The sequence below is a fragment of the Osmerus mordax genome, chromosome 4 (genome assembly GCF_038355195.1).
Source record: "Osmerus mordax isolate fOsmMor3 chromosome 4, fOsmMor3.pri, whole genome shotgun sequence".
Lineage (NCBI taxonomy): Eukaryota > Metazoa > Chordata > Actinopteri > Osmeriformes > Osmeridae > Osmerus > Osmerus mordax.
This window is the reverse complement of record NC_090053.1, coordinates 11,020,282-11,030,562: the sequence shown is the minus strand read 5'-3', so window position 1 is coordinate 11,030,562 and position 10,281 is coordinate 11,020,282. Positions and strand designations below refer to the sequence as shown.

The following is a 10,281-nucleotide window of genomic DNA, read 5'->3' as shown; positions in this document are numbered from 1 at the left end:
ACTCAGTAGCCTGGACACACACACATTCACACTCCAGAAGCAGCCGTCACAGTGCTGACATCTGTTGTTCTTTCACTCCCAATGGGTTATTACTGTGTGGGAGTATCCCCCAGCTGTGTGTGTGTGTGTGTGTGTGTGTGTGTGTGTGTGTGTGTGTGTGTGTGTGTGTGTTTAAACGATATGACTGGATATTGGCTTTGTCTGCCCTCTCATGAATCCTGACCTCATTGCTCAGCAGTAGAACCATGCATCACTGTAGGCCCTCCACCTGTCAATCATTTCTCAGTTTCACATTCCCCACATTCCACCCAGACCACTAGCTCCACCACACCTCACACACTGCTCTCCGCCACCGTGCTCTCTCCCACGCACACAGGACGCATGCTTTGATCGATCACATGGAACAGACACATTCTCACACACACCTACACACACACACACACACACACACACACAGCAAGACTGGTGAGTAACTCATGAGTTTCAGCTCTGGAATGGACTTGGAGATTAGTGGACTGAAGTGTATTCTATAGGTGAGCCACTGATTGCTTTAACCCTTAATACAATCTGTAGATTTGTTTTGTAAAAGTATGTTAACCTCTCTTCCTCTCGATCACGCAATGTAAACACTGATTCAGTTCTGCTTCAGATTCACTGTCATCTTTCCCTTCATCCTTCATTTCCCGTTGCCTCCCTCTCTTCTCCTCAGGAGTCCCTCTCTGGAGTGGCTGTGTGCCTTGGTTGTCATGGTGACCTGCTCTTATCCCAACAAAGAGGAAAAGGCGGTAGAGCCAGAACAAATTGGACTGAGCACACAAACACACATACAGCCTAACTCAGCACAGAGCACACATTCTCATATGGTCTGTACAGCAAAGCATCCGCCTCCACACTAGCCTCCGCTTCTGGGAAAGATGCGGCGGGGCGCCGTCAATTAGGGCGCGCTCAATTCAAACTTGAGATGTTACGTGCGTTACGCGGAGTTACAGCTCTTATCTGGGAAACATTTAAGAGAGAGGCCTCATATTGTGTCTGAGCTGTCATCCACATGGAACTACAGACAGCAGCTGGTGGAGGCTGACTGTATCAACCCAGACAGGAGACTTTGCTGCGTTATTCTATCCAAAACGTTTACACACGAGGGTTAGTACCCTCTGTATGAAGACTGATACAGATACATGCCGGAACCAAATTTCGATCAAGTCTGTGCTCCCTGGAAACAACTAACTGACTTGGTGATACGAGTTGTTGTCTGATGATTTGACCACGTCATTCCAAATGGGGGACACGGCTCGTCTCTATTTATTTGCGGGGTTATGTCAGGTGAGAGTTATTACAGACATGAATTATGCAGTGTCGTCTCATTGTTTGCCATGTGTACATTAACCTTTCTTGATGTGGATGCAATCTCCATGTTCATGTATCGCTTCAGATGCACGTGAATTTTTGCTCGTTTTTGTTTTGTAGTGGCCTATAGTGAAGAGTAGTGTAGGATAATAGTCTACTATAGCTATATAGTCGATTTAAGTTTATAAAGTTTTAAACATACATTTAATTAGCATTTACAAATGTTTATCCTGAATGATATGAAAGGTGTATTTAATATCTCCTTCCCTGTCAGATGGTCTACCTGTCATGTTTGCAGTGGTCAGAGCCTGTTGTGGTTGAGGTTGTGTTTGGTCACTTCCCTTCCGGTCCAGATCCTGATGTCTACCTGGTCAACTTCAGGACCATGAGCAACCACACGGTTTGAACCCCAATAAAAAAATACAGAAATGTAGCAAGTTTGTTGTGAATAGGTATTGTGAATTGGGATTTAAAAGCTGGTTGTGACATCTTGACTTCTGTCCCTCCTTTCTAGGAGTGGTTGGAACCCGTGCATCACACATCATGTTCACCTGAATGCAGGACGTTTCTTCGATTGGCTGGGGACCCAGGAGGATATGACATCACTCTTACAGCCATCCGACACAATGCTTCAGTGGCGACCAAGACCTTCCACATTGGTAAGACTAACCTTCTACCAAGGTAGAAGTCCCAGGACCAAAAAGGACAACAAACCATAGTGATATTACAACCGTCTTGTACGTATGTAAACAAACTCTCCGTCCTACACCCTCTGTCTCCTGCTTCCTGTTTGTAAACCCAGCGCCCCTCCCCTCCCTGAAGGCAGACACCACCACCACCACCGCTCTGCTCACCTGCACGCTGCAGACAGGACACACACTCACCACGCTCAGTCTACATGACACCAGCTCCCAAACCAGCACACACACCTGTCAGACGCAACCCTCAGGAACACGCCGGTGCGCAGTGACAGGTTTACAGGCTGGGACGCGATATAGTGTCCAAGCGAGTGTGACCACCTTTCTTCCCGCCCTCAACATCACCTCAACACAGAGACTTCACGTCAACATCGAAACAGGTACAGCGCACAAACATCTGCCCGACTGTGTTCCGGTCACCCACTTTCACAACATCATATATGGGGAGTCAGGTGGCTGAGCGGTTAGAGAATCGGGCTAGTAATCAGAAGGTCGCTGGTTCGATTCCCGGCCATGAAAAAATGACGTTGTGTCCTTGGGCAAGGCACTTCACCCTACTTGCCTCGGGGGGAATGTCCCTGCATTTACTGTAAGTCGCTCTGGATAAGAGCGTCTGCTAACTGACTAAATTACTAAATGTAAATGTAAATATATGAGCTGTTCATCATTTCTCTCATCAGCCAAGTGTCCCATTGGCTGGCTGGCTAGCGGGCGGAGTTGCTACAGCATAAGGAGGAGGGGTTTGATGTGGGTTCACGCCCAGAGCGCGTGCAGGGGTGTGGCTGGAGGAGTTCACCTTGTTGACCTCAAAACCCAGGAGGACCTCCTCTTCATGTCCACACACCTGCTTACCCACAATTCACTGCTGCTGCTGTGGACTGCACTCAATGATCGAAAGGTAAACTTGTTTAATTCCACTCTATCCAGCAGATAAGGCTAAACTGCTGTAATCCGAAATGTTATTCACTGTGTTGTCATCAAGCTTGTACCTGCAGTGTTAAAGTCATTATAGGATTCAGAGAGTTACAATAAACTGCGTCAGCATGACGGTGTTTACTTTATAAACACATGAATCCCAGAGCCAGCATGTGTACTCACTCCTTAAAGAGGAGGTGTGTTTTTGGATCCGCTAAAGGGGATGACAATGGATGCTTGTTGCAAAATGAGTGTAATTAAGCACTGAGGACAGTTACAAGTTTCTAGAAGAATACAGGCAATGTGTTTTCGTTGTTGGTTATCATCACATTCTTCTTTACAGGAAGAGGGTGGCTCTCGCTGGTCCGATGGCTCCGTCTACAACCAGACCAACGAGGTGACATCATCACTGCTGTCCAATCAGACAGACTGCTTTGCCCTCCAGAGGAATGCCACAGGGCCAGGCTACTTCCTAACTCCATTCTTCTGTGGCATATCTCTCCCTTTCATCTGCCACCACCAGAGTAATTACACCCTGAGGTTACACCCTTATCAGTGTTCTCTTTGAGGATTTTATCATTCGAACCTTTCCTGCTGTAAACACCTGCTGTTTTGACAAAGGCTACATAGGATTTCAGATAAATACTGTGGCTGTGTCTCTCTTTTTCAGTCCCTCCAGTCCCTCCCTCGTTCTCCTTTGAGGTGGTGCAGGTGACCGAGAGAACGGTGGAGCTTGGCTGGGGTGACCTCTCTCCTCTGAATGCCAGCCTTCAGTCTGTCCCTCAGGTCTGCGTGCAGTATGAAGAGGAGGATGGGAAGGAGGGGACAGGGAGGAGTGTCAGCAGCAGGGTGGGAGGTATGCGGGTCCCTGTGTCTCTGTCAACCAGAGGGGCTAACATGACGGGTCTGTCCCCAGGGAGGCTCTACTCTGTCTCCCTCACAGCCTCGGATCCAGCTGGGGCCTCCTGGAGCCTCGGACGTATACACACAGTACACACCAGTACGTCTAGACACACACACACACACTCAACCACTCACTCACTCATGTACAAAATATATAGTTTTTTAAAGTTCTGTTGTTGAATTGCTGTGGTGATGTTTACACGTGTAAATCACCCGCAGGGCCCCTCCCTCCTCAGAACGTCTCTGTGGGAAACATCACAGCCAATCAGATCACGGTTCACTGGGTGGCCCCCGAGTCCCAGCATGCAGAGCATTGGAGGGTCATAGTTCGCTGGGTGGACATGTCCTCAGGACAGGAGAGGGTTGAGGGAGTCCACAACGTGTCCAGGAGATCTAGGATTGGTGGACGAGAGACATACTCTGCTGTGATTGGACAGCTGGAGTCGTTCAGGAAGTACAAGGTCGGAGTTCACACCGTCACAGAGGGCGGGGTGGAAAGCTGTGGAGATACATGTCTGATACGCACTGGTGAGAAAGGTTGTGTTTTGTTCATGCGTATACTGACGTATACAAAAATACCCAGTACCAGCTATCAGAGTGAAGCCATGTGTGACTTGTCGCATATCTGCCTATCAGCACTGAGGCCCCCAAGTCACCTGACTGTGTCAAGTCGAGATGGAAACCTCACCGTGTGCTGGACCCCCCCGCCAGACGAACAGCCTGATGGGTATGAAGTCAAGGCACAACCCGGCGACGGAATAGGTCCTAGCCCTCTCTGGGTCAACCACTCCAGCCCCGATGCACTGTGGGTACATGAGCCTGTGTGCGTGGTAGTCGTGGGCCCCCTCACCCCAGGTCAGACCTACGAGGTTGGGGTGGTGTCGTTGAGGGAGAGGAGCAGGAGCCTGGAGATCAGCACTCGTCACACCACAGGTAGGAGACGGTGTCTCTGTGTCTGTGTGTACTGCCCGAGATGGATGCTGGCGGCTTGATAAGGTCTGGGAGGAACGTTCTCCCCCCCTGTGTTTGTGTTCAGAGCCGTGTAGAGTGCCGCTAGCTGTACCTCTCTCCGTGGGCAGCGAGTCCGTGGTCGTGTTCGTACAGACGCCACACCTCGGCCTGTTTGACGGCGTCAAGGTTTGTGCGTGCGAAGGCAGGTGTGACGGGGGATGTGGGGGGAAAGTGTGTGACGAGGTGTGCGAGGGGTCTCCCTTCCCCCCGAACACACACAACGTAACCCTTGGCAACCTAAGTCCCGGAGTGGAGTACCGACTGAGTGTGTACACAACTAGCAAAGGCCGGATGAGCCCTCCCTACCACCTAACACACCCGATCAGGACATGTGAGTTACTGACAAGACACACTCGCTTACTAACCACATACGCATGGAGGATGATGTTTACGTGTGGTGTGTGTGTGTTTATGTGTGTAGGTTTAGCCCCTCCCAGCAGTGTGAGAGAGGGAGAGGTGACGGTGTCGTCTGTAGAGCTGCAGTGGGACCCAGCACCAGGACATGGCCACACCTATGAGGTCATCTGTTTGGACTGCGATCACACCTTCAAGGTGAGCTGTGGCCAATGAGAAGATGTCACATGTAACGAGAAGCTATTGCGTGCAGTATTTTATTTGGGGTATATTTTGTGCTTATTTTTGCTGTCCTGTGTGTCTGTGTGTTATAGGTGTTAAAAGTGTCAGGTCAGAGGGCAGTGTTTACAATTCTAACACCAGGCAGACTGTATCACTTCAGAGTACGGACAGAGAAGGAGAGATTTACAGACAGCCCTGCTGTTACCTTCAACATTACAGCAGGTACACACTCACACACACACCTTGGTAATTCCATACAACTTTACTCCCCCTTGCTTCCCCCAGTTCAGCTTCCCCCCTTCCCCCCTTCCCCCCTCCCCTCTTGTCCTCCCCCCTCCTCCTCCCCTCAGCCCCCAGTCCAGTGGAGGTGATGGTGCTCAGTAAAACGACAACTTCAGTGACGCTCGTCTGGGGGGCGGCCAGGGGAGTGGTCAGTGGATACATCCTGTCAATCAAAAACCAAACCTCCAATCAACAGCTAAACCTCACATCCCTGGAGCATAGGTAAATGGGGGGGGGGTGCTGGTGATGTTTTCTGATTGGCTTATGCTCAGTTTATAACTCAAGACAACGATCATCTCAGTATGCCTGTGCCTTGTCCATTAATTGTAAATAGCGGGACAAGTTATCCCTTATCTCTCAGCATGAGAAATTGTTAAAATGTGTGAGTCTCCTGGCGAATGCCCTGATCAAATGCAATATGCTAAAAAAAACACAAAGTAAAATGAGTAAATAGTTATCACCCTGGCCTCTTTGCTTGTGGCGTTTCTGCAGCTGCCTTGCAGTAAAGCTATAGTTAACCTAGCTATCCCCCAAGTTAACAGATGCAAAACGAATGTTCTGCCAAAGGTAGTCACGCGTGTTTTCGTGACGTTAGTGACGTAGTGACGTTAGTAACGTCAGTGACTGTGGCTAGCAAATTAGCCACCGTTAGCTTCACTTTTCGCCACAAAAACGTAATTTGAGCCTAAACCATGCAACGGAACGTAAATCCCAATAGAAGCAACTCAATCGCTACCAAGACGAAACTTTTGACACCTAGGTTGTCTATGTAGGCCAAATATTGACTGAGTTTTAGGGGGCGAAAATAAACAATAATAAATATATATGTGAGAGAACAAAGGTTGTGCTCTCGCCGAAGGCTTGAGCACACCCAATAATAATAATATATATGTGAGAGAACAAAGGTTGTGCCCTTGCCGAAGGCAAAGCACACCCAAATATATATGTGAGAGAACAAAGGTTGTGCCCTATCCGAAGGCAAAGCACATCCAATAAATAATATATATGTGAGAGAACAAAGGTTGTGCCCTTGCCGAAGGCAAAGCACACCCAATTAAGCAGCAACAAATGTATGTTGCTGGCTATGCTTTTCAACCTATGCAATCTTCTTCAATAGTGAGTATGCAAACAATAGGTTTGGACCTCACAATTTCCCCAGAAATGTTACCCTTTCTAGTTATTCACTACTGTTCATGAACATATAATTATTCCACAGTAACAAGGCTGTGGGTGTGTTCCTGAGCACTGTGGGCTGTCTGTGGTGACATGTTGGCCCTGTGTTCATGTCCCGCAGGTTTGAAGACCTGGCCCCTGGTAGCTACTACACTCTACAAGTCAGCAGCACCAATGGAGAGAGGAGGAGTAACCCTGCTACTGTCAACATCAGCACCAGTGAGTGGAGCAGAGCACAGACCTCATACACACACACATGCACAAAGGCATGAATATGCAACATTCTTTCCATTGCTGGCAGCAGTAGTAAGTTATTTGTCAAAGTCATGTGCTTGGAATGCATTCCAAAGTATGCTAGATTGTATCAGGAGCTTGAATAAGTTAAACCTCAATGCAATGTTTATTTAGGATGAAACATAAGCAAGATTGGGAAGCAAACTAGCAACCTTCTGATTACTAGCCCGATTCCCTAAGCGCTCAGCCATCTGACTCCCTATACACGTTGTCAGGGCGAGAGGTACTGTGAGAGGTGGGGTAGGACCCAAACGCAGGACAGTCGGCACAGGGGCGCATGGGAGCGCGGACACGGGGGCGCCTGGGAGCGCGGAAACAGGTGCACCTGGGAGCGCGGGGGCAGGGGCAGGCGGTGGCCAGACGTCCTCCTTGTCATTCTGTCAGGGCAAGAGGCACTGTCATGGCGGGAGGTGGGGTAGGACCCAAATGCAGGAGAGTCAGCAAACATGGCATCAACACAAAAGGTTTATTACTCAAAACAGGAACAGACAGGGTACTCACACCGGCAGGGGTAATGACAAGACAAAGACTGAACAGAAAAACAGAAACCTAAATACTCAGGTGAAGACAATAGGGCAGGGAAAAACCAAAACGGGGGGCACGACTGTGGCCGTTACACACGTTTGAAAAAGAGAAACCTAGGATGATTGTGGATTGGTTGAGACTGTATTAAATGGAAGCTGCTGATTGGTAGTTGTGTCCAGTTCCAGAAGTCCCTCAGGAAGTGATGCTGATTGAACAGGGCGTGACCTCTGTGTTTGTGAGCTGGAGGCCACCACCAGGGGAAGTGAAGGGGTACAAGGTAGGACTCCCCCATTCTCACTCAGAGATGGTACGACCCACAGACTATCACGCTCGTACAATTCTGACAATTGGCAGACTTGAACCATCCACACAAGGTTATGTTAAGCCATCCAATGGCATTTATGCTTGCATTGGAATTACCAGCAGTGGCAAATGTCTCAGCTTACTGCACGCAGAATGCTCTCTTTATACTGTACAAAACGCCACCCACACACACACACAGAATGAGTTCTTTATGAGAGGAAGCAGGCCGTGTGGGTCAGGTTCCACACTCACCTGTGGACGTCCAGCAAGCACACTCGCTGCTGGTCGCCTAGCAACTCTCATCAGTGCAGCACAGCTTTGGTTACTGGCCCTTTAAAGATGCATGACCCCCCAGAGTCATGGCCAGGAAGAATGACCAAGCACTATGCGCACACACACACACCAGTCATAAAAGACTAATTGATCGACAACAAAGAAAAAAGTTGAATAGATGGAGTCACTGTGAAGCAGTTACTGAGAGAAACGCTCACCAAATGACTCTAAATGTATTCACTCAGTGTGTATGTGTCTGTTGTATGTGTGTGTGTGTCTGTCCTCCTCAGCTGTCTTTTGGCCTGGTGGGGAACAGGATGTTGTGGCGTGAGTTGCTTGTCCAGGGTACCAGTTTAGAGATTGGGGATTTGACCCCAGGGTCAGACTATGGCCTCAGTGTTCAAACCCTACTGGGGTCAGACTCCAGCCAACCTGTCAGCAGAGACTTCTACACACGTAAGACACACACACACACTCTCCCTTCTGCATAAGGCTCCATGTGTTCGTACTAAAGTGTGTGTGTGTTGTGCTGCAGGTCCTGCAGGTGTGTGCTCCATCTCCCTTCTGCATGTTAACTCCTCGTGCGCCATGCTGAGTTGGGACACTGCTGTTGGTCACTTTGACTTCCACAGAGTGACCTTGGCCGAGGGCGCCGACACACGTGCGCTGAGCGTCTCCAAGGAGGAGACGGTCGCCACGTTGACTGCGTTGAGGGCCGGCTGTAGCTACAATGTGAGCGTGGAGCGAGTGAGGCGAGGAGTGGCAGGGGCCGCGGCCTCTCTGACCGTGACCACGAGTATGCGACCGCACATGAACCATCACGCCACGTAGCCACTCCCGTACCGACCCTCTGGTTCTCTCTCTCTCTCCACTTAGTTCCTCTCCTTGTCTCTCTCCTTCCCTCAGTTCCAGAGCGTCCACGAGGTGTCCGTGTGGTGAGTGTGTCGGCGCGGGCCTTCTCTCTGCGCTGGGAGAAGTCTGAGGGCTGTGTGGATCAGTACCACGTCAGCCTGCAGCCTAGCCAAGGAAGGGTTTCTGTGTACCCCACACCCTCGGGACACGTACAGGTATTCGATATTGGATAACAGTCCACTTTGCACACACATACATACACATACACACACACTCACACACCATTAAACATGTGATGTTATCAGCACCAGAGTAAACCAGAGAAGTACTTCAGCTACTGTTGACCTCCATGAGTTATGAAGATAATGATGCACACACCATCATACAGTAGATAACGACACACACACACAAACACAAGCTAAGTACTGGGCACACATGTACACACTCACTCCTCCTGTACTCTAAAGACCCGCCCCTTAGCTGCCCTCCCCGGCTGCCAGGTGTCCGATACCCCCCAACGTAACCTTACACACACACACATGCACAAACACACACACAAACACAAACATACACAGGGGTTGAGTAATAGAGCTCATTATTTATTAGGTAGGCCTCCTGAGCTCAAGTCTGAATGATTCATTTGCTGAAGCTGCTCTCTCTGGAGAGATAGGGGAGAGAGTTAGCCTTGTGCTAATGCAGGACCCATTGCCCTGCAATCTGCTAACTGTAACTGCTGAAATCTGGATTACTTTTGGGCCACAACAGCCTGACTCTAACTCTACCATCGCTAACTAGCTAAAGCCTGCTGGAACTGGATTTCATTCCATTGAAAAAAATTGGATTAACCCATACTTGGTTGACGTTACCCTGGAAGCACCCCGATCTCCAGGCCTCTATAACCCCAACCTGCTGCCTCAAACTCTGGCTAACACCCCTAGCACGGCTAACCAGCTAACACCAGCATGGCCCTTTTTCTCACCTTGCTCCTTACCGTCTGTCTGGGACACACATACATACAGGTAAGAGTATTCTCCACTATTCCACTCATTCTCTCTCTCTCTCTCTCTCTCTCTCTCTCTCTCTCTCTCTCTCTCATTCCTTCACACACACACTGAATAAATGCAATACA

At 49.3% G+C, this 10,281-nt stretch overlaps 1 protein-coding gene across 1 annotated transcript in view; it reads left to right on the top strand.

Annotated features, from left to right (window-relative positions):
• The first annotated feature begins 1,316 nt into the window (after window positions 1–1,316).
• Window positions 1,317–10,281, top strand: part of LOC136941697 (phosphatidylinositol phosphatase PTPRQ-like) — a 30,642-nt gene continuing 21,677 nt past the window's right edge. The window contains exons 1-18 of the mRNA XM_067234248.1: window positions 1,317–1,323; window positions 1,701–1,747; window positions 1,862–2,006; window positions 2,150–2,425; window positions 2,726–2,943; window positions 3,304–3,484; window positions 3,631–3,960; window positions 4,083–4,391; window positions 4,500–4,796; window positions 4,900–5,205; window positions 5,296–5,426; window positions 5,543–5,672; window positions 5,801–5,954; window positions 7,027–7,124; window positions 7,904–8,001; window positions 8,591–8,756; window positions 8,836–9,096; window positions 9,207–9,367. Coding sequence (XP_067090349.1) covers window positions 1,317–1,323; window positions 1,701–1,747; window positions 1,862–2,006; window positions 2,150–2,425; window positions 2,726–2,943; window positions 3,304–3,484; window positions 3,631–3,960; window positions 4,083–4,391; window positions 4,500–4,796; window positions 4,900–5,205; window positions 5,296–5,426; window positions 5,543–5,672; window positions 5,801–5,954; window positions 7,027–7,124; window positions 7,904–8,001; window positions 8,591–8,756; window positions 8,836–9,096; window positions 9,207–9,367 — 3,315 coding nt within the window. The remainder of the gene's footprint in view (window positions 1,324–1,700; window positions 1,748–1,861; window positions 2,007–2,149; window positions 2,426–2,725; window positions 2,944–3,303; window positions 3,485–3,630; window positions 3,961–4,082; window positions 4,392–4,499; window positions 4,797–4,899; window positions 5,206–5,295; window positions 5,427–5,542; window positions 5,673–5,800; window positions 5,955–7,026; window positions 7,125–7,903; window positions 8,002–8,590; window positions 8,757–8,835; window positions 9,097–9,206; window positions 9,368–10,281) is intronic.